The 22,594-nt window shown below is 48.0% G+C and overlaps 1 protein-coding gene across 1 annotated transcript in view; it reads left to right on the top strand.

Moving 5' to 3' along the window:
• The window catches only part of ZNF618 (zinc finger protein 618), a 184,405-nt gene that overhangs the window by 78,225 nt on the left and 83,586 nt on the right, over nucleotides 1-22,594 (top strand). Inside the window, exon 2 of the mRNA XM_079926009.1 lies at nucleotides 17,389-17,432. Coding sequence (XP_079782135.1) covers nucleotides 17,389-17,432 — 44 coding nt within the window. The remainder of the gene's footprint in view (nucleotides 1-17,388; nucleotides 17,433-22,594) is intronic.

Raw genomic sequence — 22,594 nt, forward strand, 5'->3', positions numbered from 1 at the left:
CGTCTTTCAGACAGTGATGAGCTTGGAACCCCGCTTTCTCTCAGTAAATGTTTTCAAGCTTTCATGACACCTGGTTTGGGCCATGAAATCCCAGGTATTTCGGCCCTGGGTTTGCCATCAGTTATGCGGATGGGGTGTTTTCATTAAAATTTCCATTAACTATTTGTTTCATGTTTTTAAGCCAGTAAGCAATTTATAGATTCATTAACTTTTTACTACACTTGTGAAGCCAGGAAAAGGGCAGAAAAGGAAATGAAATATTTGGTGGCCCTTGAGTATGGAGGCCGAAAAAGCTGGATGATTAGAGCTGGTCTGAAGGAGTGTTAGGAAGGGCTGAGATCTTCCAGAGGAATCCAGGACTGGAATATCCTGGCAAGGAGCACCACCCCTTTCATTCCCCTCTCCCTCTTCTCCCTTCTCCCCAGAGCTGATCCATCCTTTTGCTTGTAATACTGATTATTTTTTCACCAGATGGCTGTCCTCCCTCTAATGACACACCTCCCCCAGGGAGCTCACCACTTCTGGGATAGCTATGCGGCTCTAAACATTATTTCCGTATGTTGTGGTGCAGTCTGACTCCTTATAGGACTCTTATTTCATATTTTTGGTGGGGGAGTTAGGTATGGCACGATGGTTGAGTGTATGGGCTTTGGGGCCAGACAAGCTTGGGTACAGATTTGCCTACTAGCTGTGTGATTTGGGGCAAGTAACTTTACCTCTCTGAGCCTCACTTTCTTTATAAAATCACAGTAGCGTTAGGAACTCTGGAAAGGCCCAGGAAAGTGGCAGCAATATTCTTCACTGTACACGTAAGTGGTGAGGACAAAATGAGATGGTTTATTAAAGAAGCCCACCTTCTATTCATATTCCAGACTGTGCCGTGCGGCTGGACTACTCATCTCTGAACATTCTCACTTGGATCCAGTTCCCTACAACAGCAAGTCACTTTGCCTCTCAGGACCTCAGTTTCCCCAGTTCTAAAGTGGATGAATAATCCCTAGTTAATGAGGATGTTGGATGACTTCTCACATATTTAATGAGCCTTTTAGAGTCACTGGCACAGCGTAGTATCTCAATACACACTAGCAGTCGTATAGTTTTTGTGGCTGCAATTACGTACAATATAAAAACATCACTCTCAGGGTCTACTGTATTAAAAAGGCAATAGGCTTAAACATTACCTCTCCCAAGAGCCTCTTAGAGAAAAGCTTAGTGCTTAAAGGTACTCTCCAGGTCATCTTGTTTTGCTCCGAGGTGGGACTTGAATGCGCTGAGTGCTTCCCAGTGGATTGGTGTGTACCTGGGCTCAACCACCATGTTTGCTTAAGTGGCTACATCCTCAGAGGACAGAGTGTAGATGCAGGTCTTTGTAGAGTCACAGGTCTTCAATCTGGAGAAGGGTAGCATCCCAGGAAATCTCCTTGTCTAGACTACCTGCCTTTATAGATGTGCAGCATGGGTCTTTTAAAGTATAGTGAGTTTTTCCTCAAAAGCAGTAATGATAGAAAGCTAATCAGAAAGGAGGGGAAAAAAATCATATATTTTTGAGCCATCCAGGGCTGGCGCTTTTCGGTATATATATATTTTCTGTTTGTTTTTGTTTTTTGCGGTACGCGGGCCTCTCACTGTTGTGGCCTCTCCCGCTGCGGAGCACAGGCTCCGGACGCGCAGGCTCAGCGGCCATGGCTCACAGGCCCAGCCGCTCCGCAGCATGTGGGATCCTCCCGGACCGGGACACGAACCCGTGTCCCCTGCATCGGCAGGCGGACTCTCAACCACCGCGCCACCAGGGAAGCCCTTTTCAATATATTATATATGTGCAAGCAGTGTTTCTGTAGTTATATATGTAGTTTTGATTCTGTTCTTGTCATTTCACTTTAGTACGTAAGTGTTTTTCACGTAGCTCTCCACCATTCGTAAGCCTCCATTCTAATGGCTTTGTAAGGAAATATTTATTTACATTGTTGTACATATAGGTCGTTCCCTAGTTTTTATTATAAATAATGCAGTGGACATCTTTGTACATGAATCGTTTTCTTTCTTTTGTACAATATGGATAGAATTTGTTCCCCAACATGGTCAAAGGACATGAGAGCCGGTAAGTTGGTTGTGACAGTGCGCCAAGTTAAGCTTAGAGAAAGGCAGCAGTGGATGCGACAGCTGAGGGAGATTCTTTAGAAGAATCCCATTTGGGAGAGTTGACATGGCAGAATGCCGCCTTCTCATCCTCTATCTTAGCTGGGGTCGGTAGCTGATGACCTGTTTTATTTGCCCAAAGACTTTGGGCCGAGCCATGAACTGGTGGCTGAAATACTGATTTTTACATGCCTGGCCTAAAACATACATTCAGTGCCCATGATTGCAGAGTCCCACGTCGGGCTTAGCAAAGGACTAGGCCCGATAAAGCTACCACTTTAACTTTAGAGACTTGCAGATTGCATTAAAGTACATGTGACCTCACACATTTTACTTCCACTCTGGGCCTTTATTTTCCCTCTGTAAAACAGGCCTTCTGGCTCTAAAGGCTGTGCATGGATGAGAAAGTACTGTATTTTGTGCACTGAAAGTGTTGCCCAGTGAAGTCAGTCAGGAAAGAAGATTCGAGCTTACTTTTGAATAAAGTGTTGCTGGTTGCCTGGTACAGGGTACCAGGTAGACTGCTTTGGGTAGACTTCTGAGAATCATACAATGTCTTTGAATGCCTCCTCTTAACTGTTAAGTCATTTGAGCTTCTGTAGTTTTCCAGTTTTAATTAAATGTAGGCGTTTTCTGTTTTCTACTGCTTTGGCTGTCAAGTTTGCTGACTGTAGATGTTGTGGTGGGTTGACCTTTTTAAATGAGTTTAATGGAGATGGAGAAATAATAATGATGGTAACGGTGAAGAGAGTGGTAGCTGTTACTTACATAGCACTTAGTCTGTGCCAGGCACTGTTCTAAGTGCCTTACATATATTAACTTCTGTCACTTAATGATTTCATTAAATCAGTTCATTTCGTGAAAGAGAAGCAAGACAGGGGATCTTGCAAAGGAAGACTGGAGCCAGAAGACGGAAGGAGTTTGGTATTTGTCCTAGAAGAAGACTTGGGTTTGAATCTCGGCCCTGCCAGTAACTAGGAACTTTGGGCAAAGTCCCTTAACCTCCACTCCCTCCTGTCCGAAGTGGAAATCGTGGCTCCTACCTTGTAAATAATTAAATGAAGTAATGGATGTAAACATCCCATCAATCAGTAAATAAAAATGAGGCATCGATAGAAAGTGGTATTCCTGCCCCATCCCACACTCGGCATTTGGGGAGCCTGGGTCATTTTCTCCTTTAAGAATACTGTGTAGGTGCTTTCTGCCTGATGGGCTATGTGGTAAGCTCTGGGGAATCCAAAGGCACGGCCCCTGCCCGGGGAAGATATATGGTCCAGCTGGGAAGGCAGGTCATAAAAGGATGACTGAGTGTACCGGCTAGTTGATCGATACTATTTGAATGGCTTGGGCAATAAGTGCTTTAAGAAAACAGGGGAGAGAGATCGGCCCTGTGTCTTGGGGAGAGAGGAAATGGAGCCTTCAGTGAAAGGGAAGGGCCCTTCCTTTCTTTGCAGAATGTAGTGTGAAACTAAGCCTTCAGCCACAGCCAGGACACAGAGGGACACGGGGTTGAGTCCGTGCCCTGTGAGACAGGAACGCTCCTGTCTTTTATGATACAGTTCAAGAACCACCAGCATGAAGTGTCACTGTGGATCTGGAGTGGCCTTGGAGGTGGACACAGTCCTGGGACGCTCGGAGTGTTTCCCTTGCAGCCCGCCCAGCTGGCATCAGACTTGGCACCTCAGAGCCTCCACTCTTGATCCCCTTGAACGTCCCCTTGAGTGTTCTAGATCTGGTCAGGAGATGATTCTAGAGTGTGCACCGGGTGCTTGGGTCTTCTGAGTAACATTGGGGACAACTAGCTTTCCACATTATGAGTTTTCTGTCAATAGTAGATTCTCAGCAAAGGCCAGAAGCAAAAATATGGTGGAAGGCCATTCAAGCATCCCACATGTTGGGGCACTGGGACTGGAGGGCCAGGCTTCCATTTATCAGATATTCAGGGTCCTTTCAGCCCTGAGCTGTGGCTACTGGATATTGCAGAAGACGATGCAGGTCAAGGGAAGGCAGTCCTTGCCTGTGAGGAAGTTACAGTCTAAACACGGCAATGGGACCCAGGTGGACCCTGTGGTGAGCTGTGCAGGACGCTACCATCAAGTGGTTTCAGTCCTCCAGGAGTGTTCCGATCTGAATTGGTCAGCTATTGGTTTGACCTCAACTCCATCCCTTTCTTTCCCCTGTGTGCTCTGAATTGCAAGGAACTACATTTCCCAGGTGTGTTTGCCCTCTGGCCTTCGGACAGTTTAGCCAGAAGGATGCACAGCAGGGACATAGGAAGGTGGGAAGAAGGGAAAAGCCCTGGGTATTTCTACCCACTCGTTCTCTACCTCCTATGGTGTTCTCTGTGTAGCTCCAGCCCCTCCCTCTCTGAACCACTCCCATTGGGCAGCTCCTGCGAACTGCCCCGACTCTGGTAACACCATTCTCTCTCCAGGCCTGGAGGTGGTAGCAAAGCTCCTCATGGGCTCATCCACGGTTGCCTTTCTGCCCCCTGTGTGTCTTCTCCACTCAAATCCCTGTGTTAAATTGCCTCTACTTGAAAGACCTAGAGTGGCTTGTCTTTTTCTGGCTCAGACCCTGAAGGATGTACCACCCAGATCAGGCCCCATAGAGCCTTTGGCTGTTCCCACCCTGAATAATCCCATGGAAGCCATGGTAAGATAATGGCTGCCCTAATGAATTCAGGTACCAGATTTTTTTTTTCCCCTGCAAAGAAAACAGAATTGTAGAATAATTTCAAAATAGTCTGGCTGTCTAGATTTCTCCGCGGGTGGCCATTGGGATGTGTAGAATTACAATCTTTCTTTTCTTCGTGGGCCTCTCATTTTGTAGGATGATGGGTGCCTCCTTCCTTTCCAACTGTGAGAAGAACTATTTTGATTTTTAAAAAAATTCGTGCAGTCATTCTCCCCCTCCCCCTATTTGCCTGGGCTGTTGATCTTGCGATATATTTATAGAGATCGTGGTTGGCTGACCAGGAGTTATTTTGCAATAGGAATTTGTAAGATTTCTACTTTGAGCATGTGTTCCAGACTTTCCTTTCTTTAAAAAGAAAAAATCTTTCTTAGAGCATCTACTTTGCCCTTCTGTAATTATTTCTTTTCACAGCCAAAGTAAGCCTTGTGTTTTGCACATAGTTTTTTTGTGTGTATTTCTTCTGTCTCTGGTCTTCTTTTTTATATATATATAAATTTATTTATTTATTTATTTATGGCTGCGCTGTGTCTTCATTGCTGCGCCCAGGCTTTCTCTAGTTGTGGTGAGCGGGGGCTACTCTTCATTGCAGTGTGCGGGCTTCTCATTGCGGTGGCTTCTCTTGTTGTGGAGCATGAGCTCTAGGTGCACAGGCTTCAGTAGTTGTGGCTCGTGGGCTCAGTAGTTGTGGCACGTGGGCTCTCAAGCACAGGCTCAGTAGTTGTGGCTCACGGGCTTAGTTGCTCCGTGACATGTGGGATCTTCCTGGACCAGGGCTCGAACCCGTGTCCCCTACACTGACAGGCAGATTCTTAACCACGTGCCACCAGGGAAGTCCATCTGGTCTTCTCTCTTCTTTGGGGTCTCTTTTTACTCCAAATTTTAAAAGACCATGGCTCCTTCTTCATGTAGGAAATGTTTTTGCAAATGAGAATGTGGTGACTGGAAAATGGGTGCTTTGGGGATCAGGAGACCTCTGTTTCTCTATCTGTAAAAGAAGAGTGTTGGACTAGATTAGTGAGGGCAAGCATGCTACTGTCCCCAGCTTTACCTCGCTCACTGCAGACATCAATAATCAGTCACAGCACTCTTACTAGCTGAGCTCTGATACGGCCCCAGAATCTTTCTCAACACATTGCCCCAGGCAGCCATGTCTAATAGATGAGAATTGGCGCTGAAAAGAAAGCCTGTTTGCCATTCTTGGACTAGATGATTCCCTGGACCCCATTCACATAATGGTTCTCTAAGTATTGGCAGTACGATTCCTTTCTTCTTTAAATCAACTGACTGACCTTTATTACACTCCATCTGTGTGCAACACAGCCCTGGGCGCTGTGGAGCCACAGAGGAGCTCTAAAAAACTAGCCACCCTCAGGGAACTTGCAGTTTAGTTGGGAGCAAGACTGCAGAGAGCGATGATGTTCCCAGGTTTGCCCAGGCACGCCCTTGGTGCTGTAGGAGGTTGTCCCTGTGGTCAGGGAAGGCTTCTTGGAGCAGGACCTGGGGTCCAGCCTGTCAGAGGGGAATGCAGTGTAGGCAGTGGGACAGCGTGGGGAGAAACAAACAACAGGGCCAGCAAGTTTCAGAACTAGGAGGGTCTTCAGAGCTCATCTGATCAGAACTCTCCGTTTATAACTCAGGAAACTGAGGCTCAGAGGAAGAAAGGGACTTGCCTGAATTTTAGTAAATGATAATTATATAGCTAAAGTTTAATAAATGATAAATCATTTTAATAAATGATAATTATTTTTATAGTTAATACTTGTAGAGCACTATATGCCAGGCATTGTTTTGAGAGCTTTAATATATTAACTGATTTAGTCCTAAGTAACCTTGTAAGGTGAATACTATTATTTCTCCTATTTGACAGATGAGGAAACTGAGTCTCAGAGGGTTAAGTGATTTACCCAGCGTCACATGGCTTGTAAGTGGTGGAGTCAGGATTTGAACCTAGGCCATCCGGATCCAGATTCTCTACTGGGAACTACTAAATCCTGTTGGAGTCATCAGAACATGTTCTTGTTTTTTTTTTACTGTATTAATTTTACTCACCACCACCAGTGGAATCATAATGACATCATCCAGATCTGTGCTCATACAGTACTTTTAGCACTAGCTGAGAATGTTAACAGACTTTATATGTTTTTATTCTAACCAACAGCTGTGTTTCGTGGGGCTTTTTCTGTCTGTTTTACATAGGAGAAAACTGAGACTGCGAGAGGTGATGTGACTTGAGGTGGGTCACAGAGCTAGTAAGTGTCCCAGGCAGAATTTGGAGTCAGGTCTGCTGGACCCCAGATGTCAGAGTTGGAAGGTTTCTGAGACACTGCCAGCCCAGCAGCCTCATTGGACGGGTGGGCAAATGGAGGGCCAGACATTGCCTCTGCCAGCAGTCAGAGGGGGTCTCCTGGCATGGGGGACTGCTGCTCCTCCCTGAGGACTGTCTGGGCACGCCCGCCTCACTAAGCCCTTTACCTGGTCCCCTTGAAGAGGTTTGGAGTTGCCCTTACTTGCTGCCTTGTTTAAAAATACCTAAGGGGTTGACTTTGAAAAAACTCTGTCCCCCAATTCCCCAATCCTGGAGTTCACTAATTTGAAGGTTGCAACCCTCTGTATTCATAATATGGTTTTTTTTCCCATGAAGCAAAAAAGTTTTTCTTTTTTACGCCCCACCCCCACCCCCAACTTCCTGCTGATCTGAAATGAATATTTATCATGTATTTAATGAGTAATCTGAGTCTTGGCTTGGTGAGGCTGTACCCAGGACATGGTTTATGGCTGATCTGGTTTTAACTCGCTCCAGGCGGTTTTCCCTGGAGTTTTCTGTAAAATCATAAACCTGGAGAGAGAATTTTTGTGGAATCCAGTCACGTGACTCGCTCTTTTGTAAATTGAGAGATTAACTGTGTGATGGTTAAGAACTGAGATGCATTTCTTTTTTCAAAAGAAAACAAACAGAGCAGCATTTATGCACCCAGAGGAGCGTGTCCTCTTCTAAAGATGGGGAAAGTCACTCGCCAAGGTCACCCCTCTGGGCCTTGGAGCAGCATGGCACTGGGTTTGAGAACGTGAACTTGGAATCGGAGTGTCTGCGTTGGAAGCCCGGCTGAGCCTCTTCCCGGCTGTTCCAACACCCTGCAAGCTCTGGGTCCTCGCCTGGACAGTGGGGCTGGGAACGGTCCCTACTGCTTAGGGTGGTTGAGGAGATTAAATGAGACGGTGCCCACGATGCCTGCGCCCCGGGCTGGCATACAGGAGGTGCTCAGTAGATACTGGCCTCTTGGGATCGCTGGTGTTGTCCCCCTTCGGGGCCCCTGATGCCCGACTAATAATACAAGCTGGCGCTATGTGGATGTAAAGGCCCCGCCCTAAGTGTGAGACTGATGAGCTCACTTCATCCTCACAGCAGCTTGTGAGGTGGCCACTCCCATCATTCCCATCTTACAGAGGAAGGAAGTGAAGCACTGAGAGGTCAATTTACTCGCCCAGGGTCCAGCTAGCAAGTGGCGGAGTTTGTGCTCCCGCCTGATTCCCAGTGACTACCACCCTTGCTGCTGAGGTCCTTCACATCTCTCTTCCTCAGTCTTGGAGGCTGAGGGCTTTTTGACTGCTGGTCCTGGGGAGGGACTATGGGCTCCCGTTGTGGTCCCATCCAGCGCCCTGGGATGAGAACGAGTCTTGCAGTCCGGGTGGTGAGTCCCACATGGCAGCCCAGGGGAGGCACCTGCCCCTCCGCTCTGAGCCAGGATCCCACCACTTCTTCTAAGGCCCATGAGTCAGGCCTCAGGGGTGGAAGTGGGTTCACCTTTCACTCCTGGCCCTCTGCACACAATCCCAGGCTGACAGCATTCCTCAGCAGCTGCAGTGGTGCATTTATTTTTAAACCTTTCACTTACTGAGCAACTACTGCATGCCAGCTCCACCCTGGGTGCCTTCCAAATGCTATCGCAGGAGATCTTTGTCACTCCCAATAGCTCTAGGTCCTGGGGCTTTCTCTCCTCCACTGCGGTTCCCAAAAGCATCATCTCTTCCCTGGAAGATGACAGTGGCCTCCGTGTTGGGCTCCCTGCCTCTATACCGCAGCCAGCAGTTGCTTCCAGAGGTGCACATGCCTTCTGGGCAGCCTGTGAGCCTTGGAGTAAAGCCGAAACTCCTCAGCCTGGTTTACAGGTGCTCAGTAATGACCAGCTGTTGATGACGCCAACAAAGACGACGATGATGATGATGGTGATGATGATGGTGATGGTGATGATGTCAGTAATAGGGTCCTGCTCCAGTCCACGTGGCTGCCCACCAGAGAGGAGAAGAACCTGCCTATACCTGGAAACTCGTATGAAACAGACAAGGCATGTGCTCGTTCCATTCCCAGGAAGCCTGGTTTATTTCTTGATACTTGTCCTCAGATAGCAAGGGCTTGGGGAGGGCTCCCGTAACCTAGAGGAATAAAGACATTGGTCATTTCCCACGGGTTTCCCTTGTGGTTGGAAACATGGCCAGTCAATGAGGGGCCTCCCTCAGCCTCTGGGCTCTGGCTTGGGGTCTGGTCAGGAGCTCCCTGTGTGAGCCTGGCCATGTCCTTCCTCCAGAGGTGGAGACCCTCAGAGAAGTCTCCAGCCCTGCGGGGTTCAGGGACCCAGGCTTCCCAGCTTGGCAAGATGGCATCCTTCTGCTTGCTCACCGGCACCCAGCTTGTGTTAGCTCCATTAGATTTCGCATTCCCACTGTTGGCTGGGAGCTCTGTGTGCCCTGTTCCAGCATCCTCCCTCAAGAAAGCCCTTCCTGATCCTATAGTCTCAGTGGATCCTGTTGTTAAAGATGCTCATGGAGCCCAGGACTTTGTCTTCAGAGCATGTCTCTCGGTTGGCAATTACAAATGGGTAGCATGAAATAAATAATCGCGGCCTGTCTCCCCCACTGTTCTCGTTGCTGCTGTGTCCCCAGTAACTTCCCTGGTGCCCAGTACATAGTAGGCACTTAATGGGTAGTATTTGGGTGAATGAATAAGGAACCATGTCTGATTCATCCTAGTATCAGTCCCCCAAGGCCTTGCTCAGAATCACACATCTAGTCTGAACTCTATAAATACCTACCGAAAAATGGTGTCAGCTACCTGGGTTCCAGTTCTTTTAACCCAGAGTCTTCTCTGGTAGCCTCCACTCCACCCCTCAAGCTCGGAACCACTCCGTCAGTGGCTTTGAGTAACCATGTTCAGTTGGGAAAATAAATCCAAAAGTAGAACCAAGTACCACAAGCTAGAACCATATCACTGAACGCGATCTAAGAAGCAAGGTCTAATTAGGGAATTTATAACAGATTTAGTTCCCTGGGAATGGAATCCTCTTTTAACTTGCAAAGCTTTTGTTCAGTGTTGGTACAGTCACCCTTCGTGGATGTGTTCCATGAACACCTGGTGTGTAAAAGTGGGGACTACCTGTGCTTGAGTTGGGGCCCAGTGGTTGGATAGGAAAACAGTTTATCTACATCGTTTGGGGGCAGGTTTGATTCGTTTGTTCTAGAGATGAAGGGCCAAGTATGTAGAGGAAATGGCCATGGACTTGGGGTGAGAAGACATGTGTGAGCCCTGGCCATGCCATTGGCCAGCTGTGTGACCTTGGGTACGTCACTTGGCCCCTTGGGTGCTTGGTGAATTCTTGGTCAAAGGGGATAAACTGCAGTGTCTTCTTCACGGGGTTATTGGAGGATTCAGTGCAGTGTAACAATCTATAAAGTGCTGTGCTGATGATTAATATTCTCATGCACCAGAGAGACGCCATCCATTTCTCTTGGTCCAAGATTTTTGGAATCTTCCCTGATTCTTTTTTTCATACCCCACCTCCAGTTCGTCAGCAAGTCCTATTGGTTCTACCTTCCAGTAGACTCAGAACGCAGTGTTTTTCCTCAGTTCCCTCACTACCACGACCCTGGTCCCAGCCACCTTCATCTTTTTCCTGGGCTGGAAAAAGATGGATCTTTTTTCCCATCCTTGCCTACGGTCTGTTCTCAACACAGCATCCAGAATGATCTTTTCAAAATGGAAGTCAAATTACATTTGACTCTGCCCGAACCTTCCAGTGGCTCCCCAGAGTAAAAGCCAAAGCCCTTCAGTGGCGGTGAGGCTCTTCCCCCCCTCCCCCACCTCTTCTCATCCTTGCCTCACTCTGCCGCAGACACACTGGCATCCTCTTTGTGCATTGAGCACACCAGGTAAGCTCTTGCCCTTGGGTCTTCCCACTGGCCATTCCTTTTTCCCTAGTCGCCACATGGCCAACCCCCTCAACTTCCATTGTTTACCCAGTGACACCTACTCTGATCACCTTATTTAAAATTGCAGCCCACGGCTCCTCCCTTGGCCCAGCATTCTGATTCTTCCCTGCCCTTCTCTATTTTTCCCCCCATAGAACGGATTACTTTCTAGCATACTATGTATCTTACTAGTTTATTACTCCTAATACTACCATCTGCCCCCTCTGCATATAATCACAGTGAAGGCAGGGATATATCCCAACTGCCTAGAATAGTGTCCGGTGCATAGAAGGAGCTCAGTAAATACTTGTCAGATGAGCGAATGACTTTCTTCTGACTTGAGTCATGTATCTCAATGGAACAGAAAGTTCAAGTTAAATTTGGGGGATCCACTGGCTGTTGGAAAGGAAAGAGATACATAAATGAGGTTTGAGTTGTTTCAGACCCACTTGTCCTCCTCCCAGTAAATAGTAGGGGACATAGAATCATCTTCTGGGCAGGTCCTGGGGCTCTGGTAGGTGCTTCTCGAAGGTTCGGTGCCTCCTGCAGGCCTCCAGGTCAAGTGCACTTGGTTTCACTCACCACTGACGCTGAGCATCTTCCTGCAGGGTCAGTTATACCAGTTGGAAATTTAAAACAGAATTTTTGTGTTCAAACTAACATACATACATATATATGCAGTACACAGACATATTTTGGAGTAATATGCATTTGGTACTTGTGGATATAACATTCACGTGAATTAGTAAGAAAGAAAATGAGATTTCAAAGACGTTTGAGCATGCAGAGAACGTCCCTCCTCTCCCGGTTCACGTTCACTCTTCCCTTCCAAGGGTGGAAGGAAGCCGAGAAGCAGTGAACACTGGGGATTTGGAATTGTCCAGTAGTGGATTTGAGGCTGTCCACCCAAAGCCAAGCATAGTGTTGAACATATAGTAGGCTTTCAAGAAATGTCTGTTGAATGAAGAAAGGAGTGATTGATTATTTAAGATCAGTTGTTACATTTTATCCAAGTATAATTGCCAGTGCAGTTTATCGTTCATCTCAGCAACCTCTCGGTATCAGTATTTCCTGAGAAATAATAATTAACGGATTCAACCTTATTTGCTGAATATTTGTGCCAGACCCTGAGCTGGGTGCTGGAGACATCGCCACGTGTAGGATGCGGTCTTTATCCAGGAGGAGCACAGTCTGGGAGGCACAGGCCTTCCAGGAACTGTGGTCCCCATCCCATAGAGCTGGTGAAAGGCACTGGTGGTGGTGAGTTAGCAGTGTTGGGAGAACAATGAACAGGGACTAATCAGATCTGCTGGGGGGAGGGGGAATCGTTGGAAGTCTCCAGAGAGGAAGCAATGTTTGTGTTGCAGTGGGGGAGGGAAAAGGCAAGATCCTAATTATACCACCACGGAAATGTGCTACCTCAAGTCCATCCTTGGCTTGACTAGCTGATGCACCATCTTGGAGATGCCCACTCCACCCTCTCAGAGCTCCGGGTCCATGAGCCCTCACATTTGCAGTGGCCCCTCGGCCTCCCTGAGCCTCTGGCTCCGCTCTCTTATCGCAGAAAGGCATTTCATTCTTCGAGATCAGGCAGCCAGGACCCAAGGAGCTGTTTTCCTCCATTGTGCAAGCATGACAAATCATTAATTTTTGATTGATTTGCTTAGAATTATGGGCGTCCCAGCATTCTTTCCGCCGCTGAACAGCTGTATAACAAATGAATATATCAGTGTGCACAAAAGATTGGCGATCTAAGAGAAGCAATTACATGGGCCACCCTCCCCCACGCTCACCCCTTCCCGGGCAATGAAGGAAGGAAATTTTTACCAGAAATTCCTCAAGTGGCTTTAAAAAAAAAAAAAATGCCTTTTTATAATTGAATTAAGTCTTTATCTCTTCATCTTTTGCAGCAGATTTCCAAGCACACACCAGTTCCCCATGTGCTTGCTTGGGTTCCATCCATCCAGGAAGAATCTTTAATAATGAAATTTCAACTCACAAATTAAAACCAAAATGAAAAAAGGAAAAAAAAAAAAAGGAGCAAATTCTACCCCTCCTTTTTGCTTTTTTTTTTTTTCCGGTCGCTGCTATTCCTTTAAGATTTTGGAACAGTACCAGTGCACTAAATGTGACCTCCATAACTTTTAAATTAAGAATTTATGCTGGCTTGAAATTTATGAAATATTTCAGCATGAAAGAAAGCCTTTTTCCCTCAGGAAAATTGAGCAATAAATCACAGCACTGCGGATTTACTGCCCTAGAGCCAGCGAGAGATAGGATTTTTTTTTTTTTTTTGCTTCATTCTGAAAAAAAATGTAATCATATAAGACAGCTTAGCTGCTATCCTCCCACTCTCTAGAATTTTTAATTTCAGCTGTTTCTGCTTGGATTTATTTCCAATATTCCTGCTCGGCTTTTCAATTTCCTCAGTTATTAAATTTTAATTCAGTGCATTAGCATTTAAATTAAAAAAGGGTTTATTTTATCGAAATCGTTGGCCAGCCCCCATCCCGTAGCACACGAATTGCCTGTTTCTGCCATTTGCACAAAATGTGAAATGCAGCTAATGTCTTACAACTTACATTTGCACAAATTTAGAAATAAAATTTCTGGGTTTGGAATAATATTTTCTTTCCAAGAAAATCCTTAATAAGAGAATGGAAAAGAACAACTTAACGTTCATTTGGGAGGGAAGAGGAGGGTCGAATGAAACTAAAAATAGCCTTGCCCAGGTCCTGAGAAGAAGCTGGTGTGTTAGGAATGGATGGGGCTGGGAGAGGAAGCAGGTGCCCTTACGGGGAGTGGGGGCGGGGTGAGGGGGGGGCTTGGATACCTTTACCCCCAGCTGTGTGAAAGTGAGGAAGAGGACCTCTCATGAGTCCACTTCCCCCACCATATTTCATTTACCCTTGAGGGGTTTGGTTAAGGGTGGGTCAGCTCCACATAGAGTATCAGAGATGAAAAGGAGGGGGAGATGATTGGATTGAACTCTCGTGCCTCCCGTGCCTGTTTTTACCTATGAGAACCTCAGGTCCAGGGAAAGGAAAGAGCTTGCCCAAGGTTCAAAGTGAGACCCAGACAGAGCCAGGCAGAAGCTGCCTCTTCAGGAGCACATGGTCCAGTGGCAACAGCAATAGAGTTTCTGTTACTTCAGTGGTTACTACACATCCCTGGCCTGCTTAGTAGTTTACCTACATAGCTGCATTCAGTATCATTCTGACCAGCCCTTTGGAGAAGGCCTCAGGGCTGTGGGGTCTGGTAGACCTTCTGACTTGCAGCCCAGGATTCAGATCAGGCCCGGAGACAGGCTGGGAAGACTCCTGGCTCAGTCCAGGCGTGGCTCTGCCTCTTGCTCGTCTGCTGTGTAATCTTGTACAAGTCACTCTGTTTTTCTGTGCCTCGGTTTCTTGGGCCCAACTGGCATATTGCCATTTTGCAGATGAAGAAACTGAGGCCTAGAGAGTGCAGATGAACTGCCAAGGATTATATAGCTTGAAAATGGCAGACCCAGGACTTGAACTCAGACTTGTCTGACTCTAAGCCCTGTGCTCTTGAACTTTGGTTTAAATTGAGAATCAGATCAGATTACACTGGGTAAAGGTGAGTTTGTGGTTTGGGATGAATTGCATGAAATTGCTGGTAGTAGACCATTTGGGCCTAGGAAAATGGCAAAGTCAGCTTAATTCAAACAGTAGGGCTTGCTCTGAGATATTTGCGAGGACACAGACAAAGCCGGCCTGGCACCTTAGGGATCTCTACAATGAGAATGGGTGTCCTGAGCACTGTGGCTGGGGGGGCCTGAGAGGCTGTCCCCTGTTGTTACGGTGGGTCTGGACTCAGCCAGGCCTGAAGGCTGAGATTGACAGGTGCTGTGATATTGACACATGCTCTCTTGGGCATCTCTCACTTGTGCCCATTGTCCATCTCTACCCCCCTTCCCATATCTACTTCTCATCTCTGCCAATAAACGGACATTTCCCACCCTGCAGGGATGAACTCTTCCCTCCAGCCATCTCATTTCCCCAGTTGTACCATCTAGGCTTCTACAAAAGGATTTGTTTGGACAGCTCTTTGAAAATTTTCAGCATTTTGTCTTTGTTTTATAAAAATGGATGGAAAACAAAAATGCATGTAGCTACCAGTGATAAGAAGCTCAAATATCATAAACACAGTGAAAGGGAAAATGGGTGGAGACGGTCAGATGTGCCTAAAAGAGAGACTCTTCTCCCCTACCCAGTCCCATGTTCAGTACGCTTGAACTGGTCAACTCTGTGAAATTGTGAAGGAAAAGGACAAAAAAAAAAAAAAGCATTAAAACAACATTAAAAGAATGTATAAAATTCTAGAAATACATGCCTGGAGTTCAGTTTGCAATTTGAAAGGCTAGAGATCATTGGGGATTTTACAGTTTTTTTAAGCTCTCTGGGATAGAATTTCCACCTCTACCACTTCTGCCTCTTCTGATATGAGCATTAGAACAACTTCTTCCCATTCGCTTTCCATACAAGTTTGACGAATGCAAGATGTTGGAAAGAGGCTGTAATTGATCGTGTTCTTTTGCTCCCAGTGAAATGATTTGCAAACCATTTTCCGCTTTCTTGTTTCCTCCGTGGAAATAATTCACTGGCATCCCGTTAACTGCTCCCTCCCAGGCCTCACGTTTCTACCTCCCTGTTTGTCCTTCACCTTTCCATTTCCCTCGTGTGGGCAGTGGAGGCTGTGTGTGTTCACCCCGTTTCCCGATTGTCCCTCCTGAGTGTTGGAGGGAGATAGAATATTCCAGAGCTGAGGAAGGTGGGCATTGGAGTTGACCCAGACCTGGGCTTATAGCCGTGGGATGTTGGATAAATGCCTGAAATACTTAAATGGGGCTGTTGTGTGTGTGTGTTGGGGAACCCATCAAGAGGATTCGGTGAGAGGTGTTGAATGCCCACACGCTAGCGCCGGGTGGGAAGTTAGCTCAGGGAGCGAGTCTGGGGTACCCGCAGGGGCCAGGCCGTGGGGTGGGAAGTAGGCAAGAGTGGGTGGTGGGGACTGTGGTGAACCAGGTATGTCAGCTTTAGCTGACCAGTCATGTGGGACTACGTGTTGCTTTCAGAAGCTGAAATCTGGCTTTCTTGGGGGTGAAATGCCTTTATTTTGATATACTGACTGTTTAAATTGAAGTCCGCCATCTGGGTTTGCCAGCTTGCAGCTTCTCGAAAGCACTCATCCAAAGGTAGCTGCCGCTGTTTTTGTTGTAGGTCCTCAATCCTTCATCTGCAATCCTGAAATTCGAAAAACTTGAAAACAAAAAGATGTTTTGTAACTGGTTAGGCGGCAGAACTTGACCTGAAGGGCGAAGAGGCTAGTGCCCGGTTTCGTTTAGCCCACTTAGGGCTGACTGCATAAGTTTTACTATAGAAATATCAACGTGCTTGAGTACCAGGGCCTCCCCAGACCCTGCCAGGGTTATTTCAAAATAGAGAACACATGCGCCACATTGCCTTTCTAAAATTGGAAAGGTTCTGAATTTGGAAACACATGTACGCTAGAGTCTTGAACCTGCATTATTCTAACTGTGATTACCATTATTATTAACGTTTTGACAAAGCTGGGGAATGCATCTGCAACCAGGGGTGGTGGAGAACCCAGGCGTTTTTTCCATGTCCTTGGCCTCCTCATCGAGGTCCCCCCAGCACTGGCCTAGGAGTCAGGATCCCCGGGTATTTGTCACGCAGTCCTCATGAGACATCAGGCAGCTCCCTCCTCTCCCAGGACCTCAGTCTCTCCATCTGAACCAAAATGTTATGATTTCTGAAAATTCCATTTGGTCAGCCTTATCTTCCCATCACCCAGCCCCAAATAAAAGAGATTATGAAGCAGTGCTCTCTTGCCTCATCCTGCTTGCAGGGTTGGGGGACAGACTATTTTAACATAATAGGATTTTCCCCCTCCAGTTGGTAGGAATAAATCTTCAGCTACTGTTTCACTGGAAATCCCAGCTGAAAATGAAAATGGTGCAATTCAATCTCAGATTTAGTTGGTTACTTACTTTTCACTGAGTCCCCAGGGCTCTGTGGTTGCTGGGTTTGTGTTGGCAGTGGGTGCTCAGTTGGATTTAAAGGGCCAAGCAAATTGGGGTGGGGGGGTTGGCTGTCCTAACTCCCTCTTACCACTGGGGGCAGACTTCTAGCCTGGAAGAATGGAGTAGGGCGTTGTGGCTGGCTCACCCCCTCTGAAGGCTGGTGTTTGAGCGGGAGCTTGGTAGGGTACAGTGGGTAGAATCTGTGTTTTCCTCTTGGCTGATTTAGGTGTTCTGGGTTTCTTTTGCAGGCTGACGGAGCCAGTGCAGCTGGAAGGAAAAGCACGGCAAGCAGGTATGCTCCGCCTCCCCTGCTGCCTACTGCACCCCCGCGCCACCCCCCGCCCCCTGCCGTCTTCTTCGCCCTGGTTTCATGACTAACAGCTACCTCTCTGTGGTCATCACCTTCCACCTGAAAGGATGAATGGTCCAGGCCAGCTCCGTTTGTTGAGAAGTATCCATACTTGCCTGGAGGATATGAGGTTGTGGGTAGCACTTTCCAGCCCCCCTGGTGCCCTCTCTGGGCACCTGTAACTGGAATCTAAGGATGACTCAGTGCTGAACTGGCCTTGGCCGCTCAAGTTGGGGGAGACTTAGGGTGAAGTGCAAGGCTGGGCAGAAGAACCTGGGCTTGAATCCCGTATCTCGGCTGCTGCATTGTGAACTCCAGGGACGCCCATCCTAGTCTGGAATTCATCGATACTGCTTGGGTCCTGCGCTCGTATCCTGAACCCATCCCTCCAAAGCAGGAGGATGGAATATTCTGCTTAGCCAGACCTCTCCCTTGGAGCTGGCAGGAGATGGGGGAGAGGTGGTCCCCAAAGGAGAGCTGGGCTGTCGTTACCAAAGATGGGGGAAGGCGATGCTGGACAGGCCCATGTAGTAGACATCCACCACCGGGGGCGCAGGCAGGCACTTAACCTGGTGTAAATGTTAGTGTTCCTGCTGCAGTTCGTTTGGTAGAGCAGAGCTGCAGTGGCCAGATGACCTTTATTTAGGGTATTGGAGGCAAGAAGGCAAGGGACAGACTAGAGAGACGGCTCCCCAGGCCACACCCTCAAAATCTAGAACAGGCTCTGGGGTTACCTACTGGAGCTGGGTGTGCCAAGCAGAGGCATTTGCCCTTTAGCACATGGAACACTAGTTCTTCAAATGTTAATAGGGGTTCTATGGCCAAATAAATTTGAAGGATGGTGAGTTAAACAAAGTCAACAGATTTCTTTGCTGTGGAACTTTTCCAAGCATTTCATGTGCTGGTGTGTTTGCTTGACAGCATCTGAGAGAGAGAGAGAGAGAGAGAGAGAGAGAGAGAGAGAGAGAGAGAGAGAGAGAGCGACCAGTGTTCTGTGCAATGTGCTTTGGGAAACCAAGAGCGCAGAAGAGTAAGGTGTTCAGCCCTGTGTTTCAGGGAGATCACTATGGTCCCCGTTTGCAGGAGATACCAGGCTGGAGGTCAGTGTGTCCCACCCAAGCCATCATGGCCTGGCTTCCACCCACCTCCCCAGTCTCCTCGTATGTCTCCCCCTTGCTCAGTCTGTTTTAGCTACCCTGACCTTCTCTTATTTATCTAACACTGTAAACCAGGGGTCGCCCATTTTTACCTAGAAAGGGTCAGACGGAAAGTATTTTACACTTCACAGGCCATAGGTCTCTGTGGCAGCTTCTCAGCTCTGCCAGTGTAATTCGAAAGCAGCCATAGATAATACGTAAATACACAAGTGGTCGTAGTTTGCCAGCCCCTGGCCTGAGAGCCTTTGCAGCTGCTGTTCCTTTGCCTGGGATGTTCTTTTCCGTGATCTTCCCATGATTCGTGCCCTTTGATCCTTCAGGTCTCAATTCCATCCTCCCCTCTGAGAAGCCTTTTCTGACCCCCTCTGGCCCTGCCTGTGTCCCTCGTGGCCAGTTTATGCTCTTCAACTGTTCCACGTATTTGTGTACTTTTCTCTGCCTCTTGACTGCCAGCTCCAGAGGCGGAGGCCACGTCTGTCCTGTTCACTGCTGTGGGCTGGCCTCCAGCCGGTGCTCAGTGAGTGCTTATGGGATAGGTACAGTGAGTGAGATGGGAGAAGATGCATGATGTAGGAGTCAGGAGTGTGGGCTGGAATGGAGGGCTGCACAGCTGGGCTTGGGCCTGGGAAACTGGACAGTGACTCACGTGGCCAGCAGTTGCCCAGATCCTTTGTGTTTCTCTCCTGGGCCCCTGGTAGTGGAATCTTGTGTAAGAACAGTGTATGAGGCTATGGCCTGCGGGGCAGTGGGAGTCCCTAGACTGGCAGTGCCTGGAAGAGTTCTCTGGATCTGAATGTCAGGACTGGAAGGGGCCTTGGGCTTTGTCAGGTTCCCCTCCCCGCTCCCAACCCCCTTCATTGTACACATGGTGAAGAAAGGCCCTGCTCAGGGTCATGTGCTGAGTGAGTGGCAGTGCCAGGCCTTGACCCTGCCTAAGCCAGTGCTTTCTCTACACGGTGATGCTGTGCTCAAGTGAGGGTCTAGCCAGCCTCCCCCACTGCCTTCTCGTGTTCATTGAGCACCTGCTAGGTTAGGCCCAGACTCAGGTGGATTAGATGCTAATTTTTTCATCCGGCAGATATTTGAGCATCTGCTGTGTGGCAGGCACTGTTCAAAGTGCTGGGTCTGCAGCAGTGAATGGAGACAGATTTCCCTTCACTCCTCATAACTTGTATGTGGATGTGGTCCTTGCCCTCACTCTCCAAGGCATGAATCTCTCCCATACCAGCATCTCTGCCTCGTGATCAGAGGACAGCAGGCGGGTTTCCCCACAGTGCTCATAGGTGCCTGAAGCTCTGTTTTGAATCTTATCAGCCCAAGGCTGTAGTGAGAGGGAGAAGAGTGCTGTGATAGATTAGAGATGCTTGCCCCGGTCAGGGGAGGCGGGAGGTGGCATGGGTGCCATCTCTTTGCTCTCCCTGTTTAACCTAGGTTTGCATGTACTCAGTGATGGGGCCCCATGTTACTACCACAGTGCCAGGATATACACCAGGAAGGGCCAGCCCAGACCTCAGTGTGTGACTTGAGATGTAAAGAAAACATTTCTAATAATAATAATAACGACGACCATTTAGTCAGGCTCTGAGCTAAGTGATTTACATTTATTAATTGATGTAATCTTTATCACAGCTCTGTGAAGGATGCGCTTATGATTCCCACTTTACTGCTCAGGAAGCTGAGGCCCAGAGAGGTATACAGGCATCAGGCTGCCCAGTTGGAAGTGAGCTCCACAGCCAGGATGGCTGCCCAGGTCTGACTCCTCTGATGCAGGTGCCTCACCGCTGTGCCCTCCTGCTTCCCCGTAGGAAGTGATCCGTTTACAGAGGTTAGAGGAGCCTGTTAGGGGACCAGGGCTGGGCCATAGGCTGGGGGCTCGTCCAAAAGGCAGGACCTCCAAAGGAGCTCACAAGTGAGTTTATACCGATTCTGTCCTTAAACCTAACAGAGCATCTCTGAAGGACCAAAGCAGCATTATTGTGGAGCGACCCAGCATTCAGTGTGAGAAGTGCTGCATTCCAAACGTCTCTGGACATTTGTCCGGAGAACATTAACATAGTCCTTAGCTGACGCCACTGGTGAATTTGACCCCAGCCTTGGGTTAGACTGGCCAGGTGGGGTTTAGAGTTGTAGATACTTGATGGAACGTTAGACTCATGCAGTTCCTGTTTCAGATGGGCAGACAAAGACCCGAGGCTCCCTGAAGTCAGTTAGGCTGGATGGCCCTGGTCGGGACTGACCTTGAGGGACCTGTGACCCTCTGACCTCCGCTCCCTGCTCCCAGCTGTGCCGCGCATGCTGTGTTATCACACCAGGGTCTGCTTTCGTCCCAGCGCCTTCCTTTTGGCCCGGAACACCTAATTTTGTTCCTTCTCCAGAGGGCCTCTGGCTAAACCCCAAAACCAACAGCCTGGGCTGCTAAGGAATGAGTGTCAAATTGAGGGGGACAAGGAGAGGTGGTGTTTCTGATCTTAGGAAACAACTAACTGTGGTTTGGTTTACTTCCCTGTAACCCAGCCTGGATCGATTTTACAAGACCAGTGATCCCAGCACTTGAGGTTAATGCTAACCTAGTGTGCAGGTTACAGATCACGTAGCACAGCTGCAGCCAAACGTCACTTATTTTAAGAAGCGTGGAGGCTGCGGGGCCTTAACTGTGGAAAATTCTAAAGGAAACGCAGTTTTCATAATCAAGTAAATGCAGCTACAGGCTTGCTGTAATGAAGAAGTATGCCCTTTTTTTTGGTCAGTTGAAGGTTTTCAGAGCTGGAAGGACTCTGTAGATAATCTGGTCCAACCCTTTCATCTGGAGATAAGACAGCCAGGGAGAGAAGAAGCCGAGGGACTCACTTGTTCACCAGGTGTACCAGTTGCCCTAACAAGTGATCAGGATCTTCTGGACAGGGACATTGGAGTGGGGGAGAAGGTGATAAGACCAAGTCTCATTCATTCATTCCACAAACACTTACTGAGTGCCTGCTAAGTGCTAGGGTCTGACCGAGGTTCTGGAAATACAGTGGTGAGCAAAACAGAAATCCCTGGTCTTGTGGAGCTGATGTTCTAGTGGGAATGGAGGAGACATAATAAATACTGAAAACACATTGTATGGCATTTGGTAAAAAGTGCTGTAGGGGGAAAGCAGGGAGGGGGGTTGGGAGAGTCAGGAGGAGTATTGCATCAGCAAGAAAGTGACATTTGAACAAGGATTTGAAGGAAATGAGAGACTGAGCCAAGCAATCATTTGGGGGAAGTGCATTCCAGGCCGAGGGAACAATAGGTGCAAAGGCCCTGGGGCAGGAGCTTTCCTGGAGCAACCGCAAGGAGGCCGATGTGGCTGCATATATGGCCTTGGAGACTTTTGTCAGGACTTTGGCTTTTACCCTGTGTGAGATGGGGAGCCACCGGGGATTTTGAGCAGAGGAGTGACATGATATGCTTTGGTTTTAAAAGGATCATTCTGGTTGCCAGGAGGAGAATAAACTGCAAGGGGGCAAGATGTTATAAGACATATTGCCAAGGGTTCAGGACAGGCAGGACCTTAGAAGATAGGCTTGGAAGGGAGTTTCCAAAAGGCCCTTTTTTTCAGGCCTGAGGAATCCATTTCAGCAAAGCATTGTGTAAGTCCTGCATCCAAAATGCACAGCCTCCTGCTTGGTCCTGGGAGAGCCCCAGAGTGGAGCAGCATGGCCTCTGTGGCTCCCACTCTCCATGCCTGGTCTGCTGGGCATCTAACTCACCCTCTCTCTGAACCCAGACGACCGGGGTTCAGATCCTGGCACCATCCACTTCCTGGTTGTGTGACCTTAGGCTAGTTACCTGACCTCAGTTTCCTCATCTGTAAAATGGGGATTATACTCATACCTCCCTCGTAGTGGTGTTGGTGAGGATTAAGTGCAGTAATAATGATATGTCTACCCTTAGCACAATGCCTGGCCTATAGTAGGTGCTCAA

Source organism: Stenella coeruleoalba (assembly GCF_951394435.1).
Source record: "Stenella coeruleoalba genome assembly, chromosome: 7".
Lineage (NCBI taxonomy): Eukaryota > Metazoa > Chordata > Mammalia > Artiodactyla > Delphinidae > Stenella > Stenella coeruleoalba.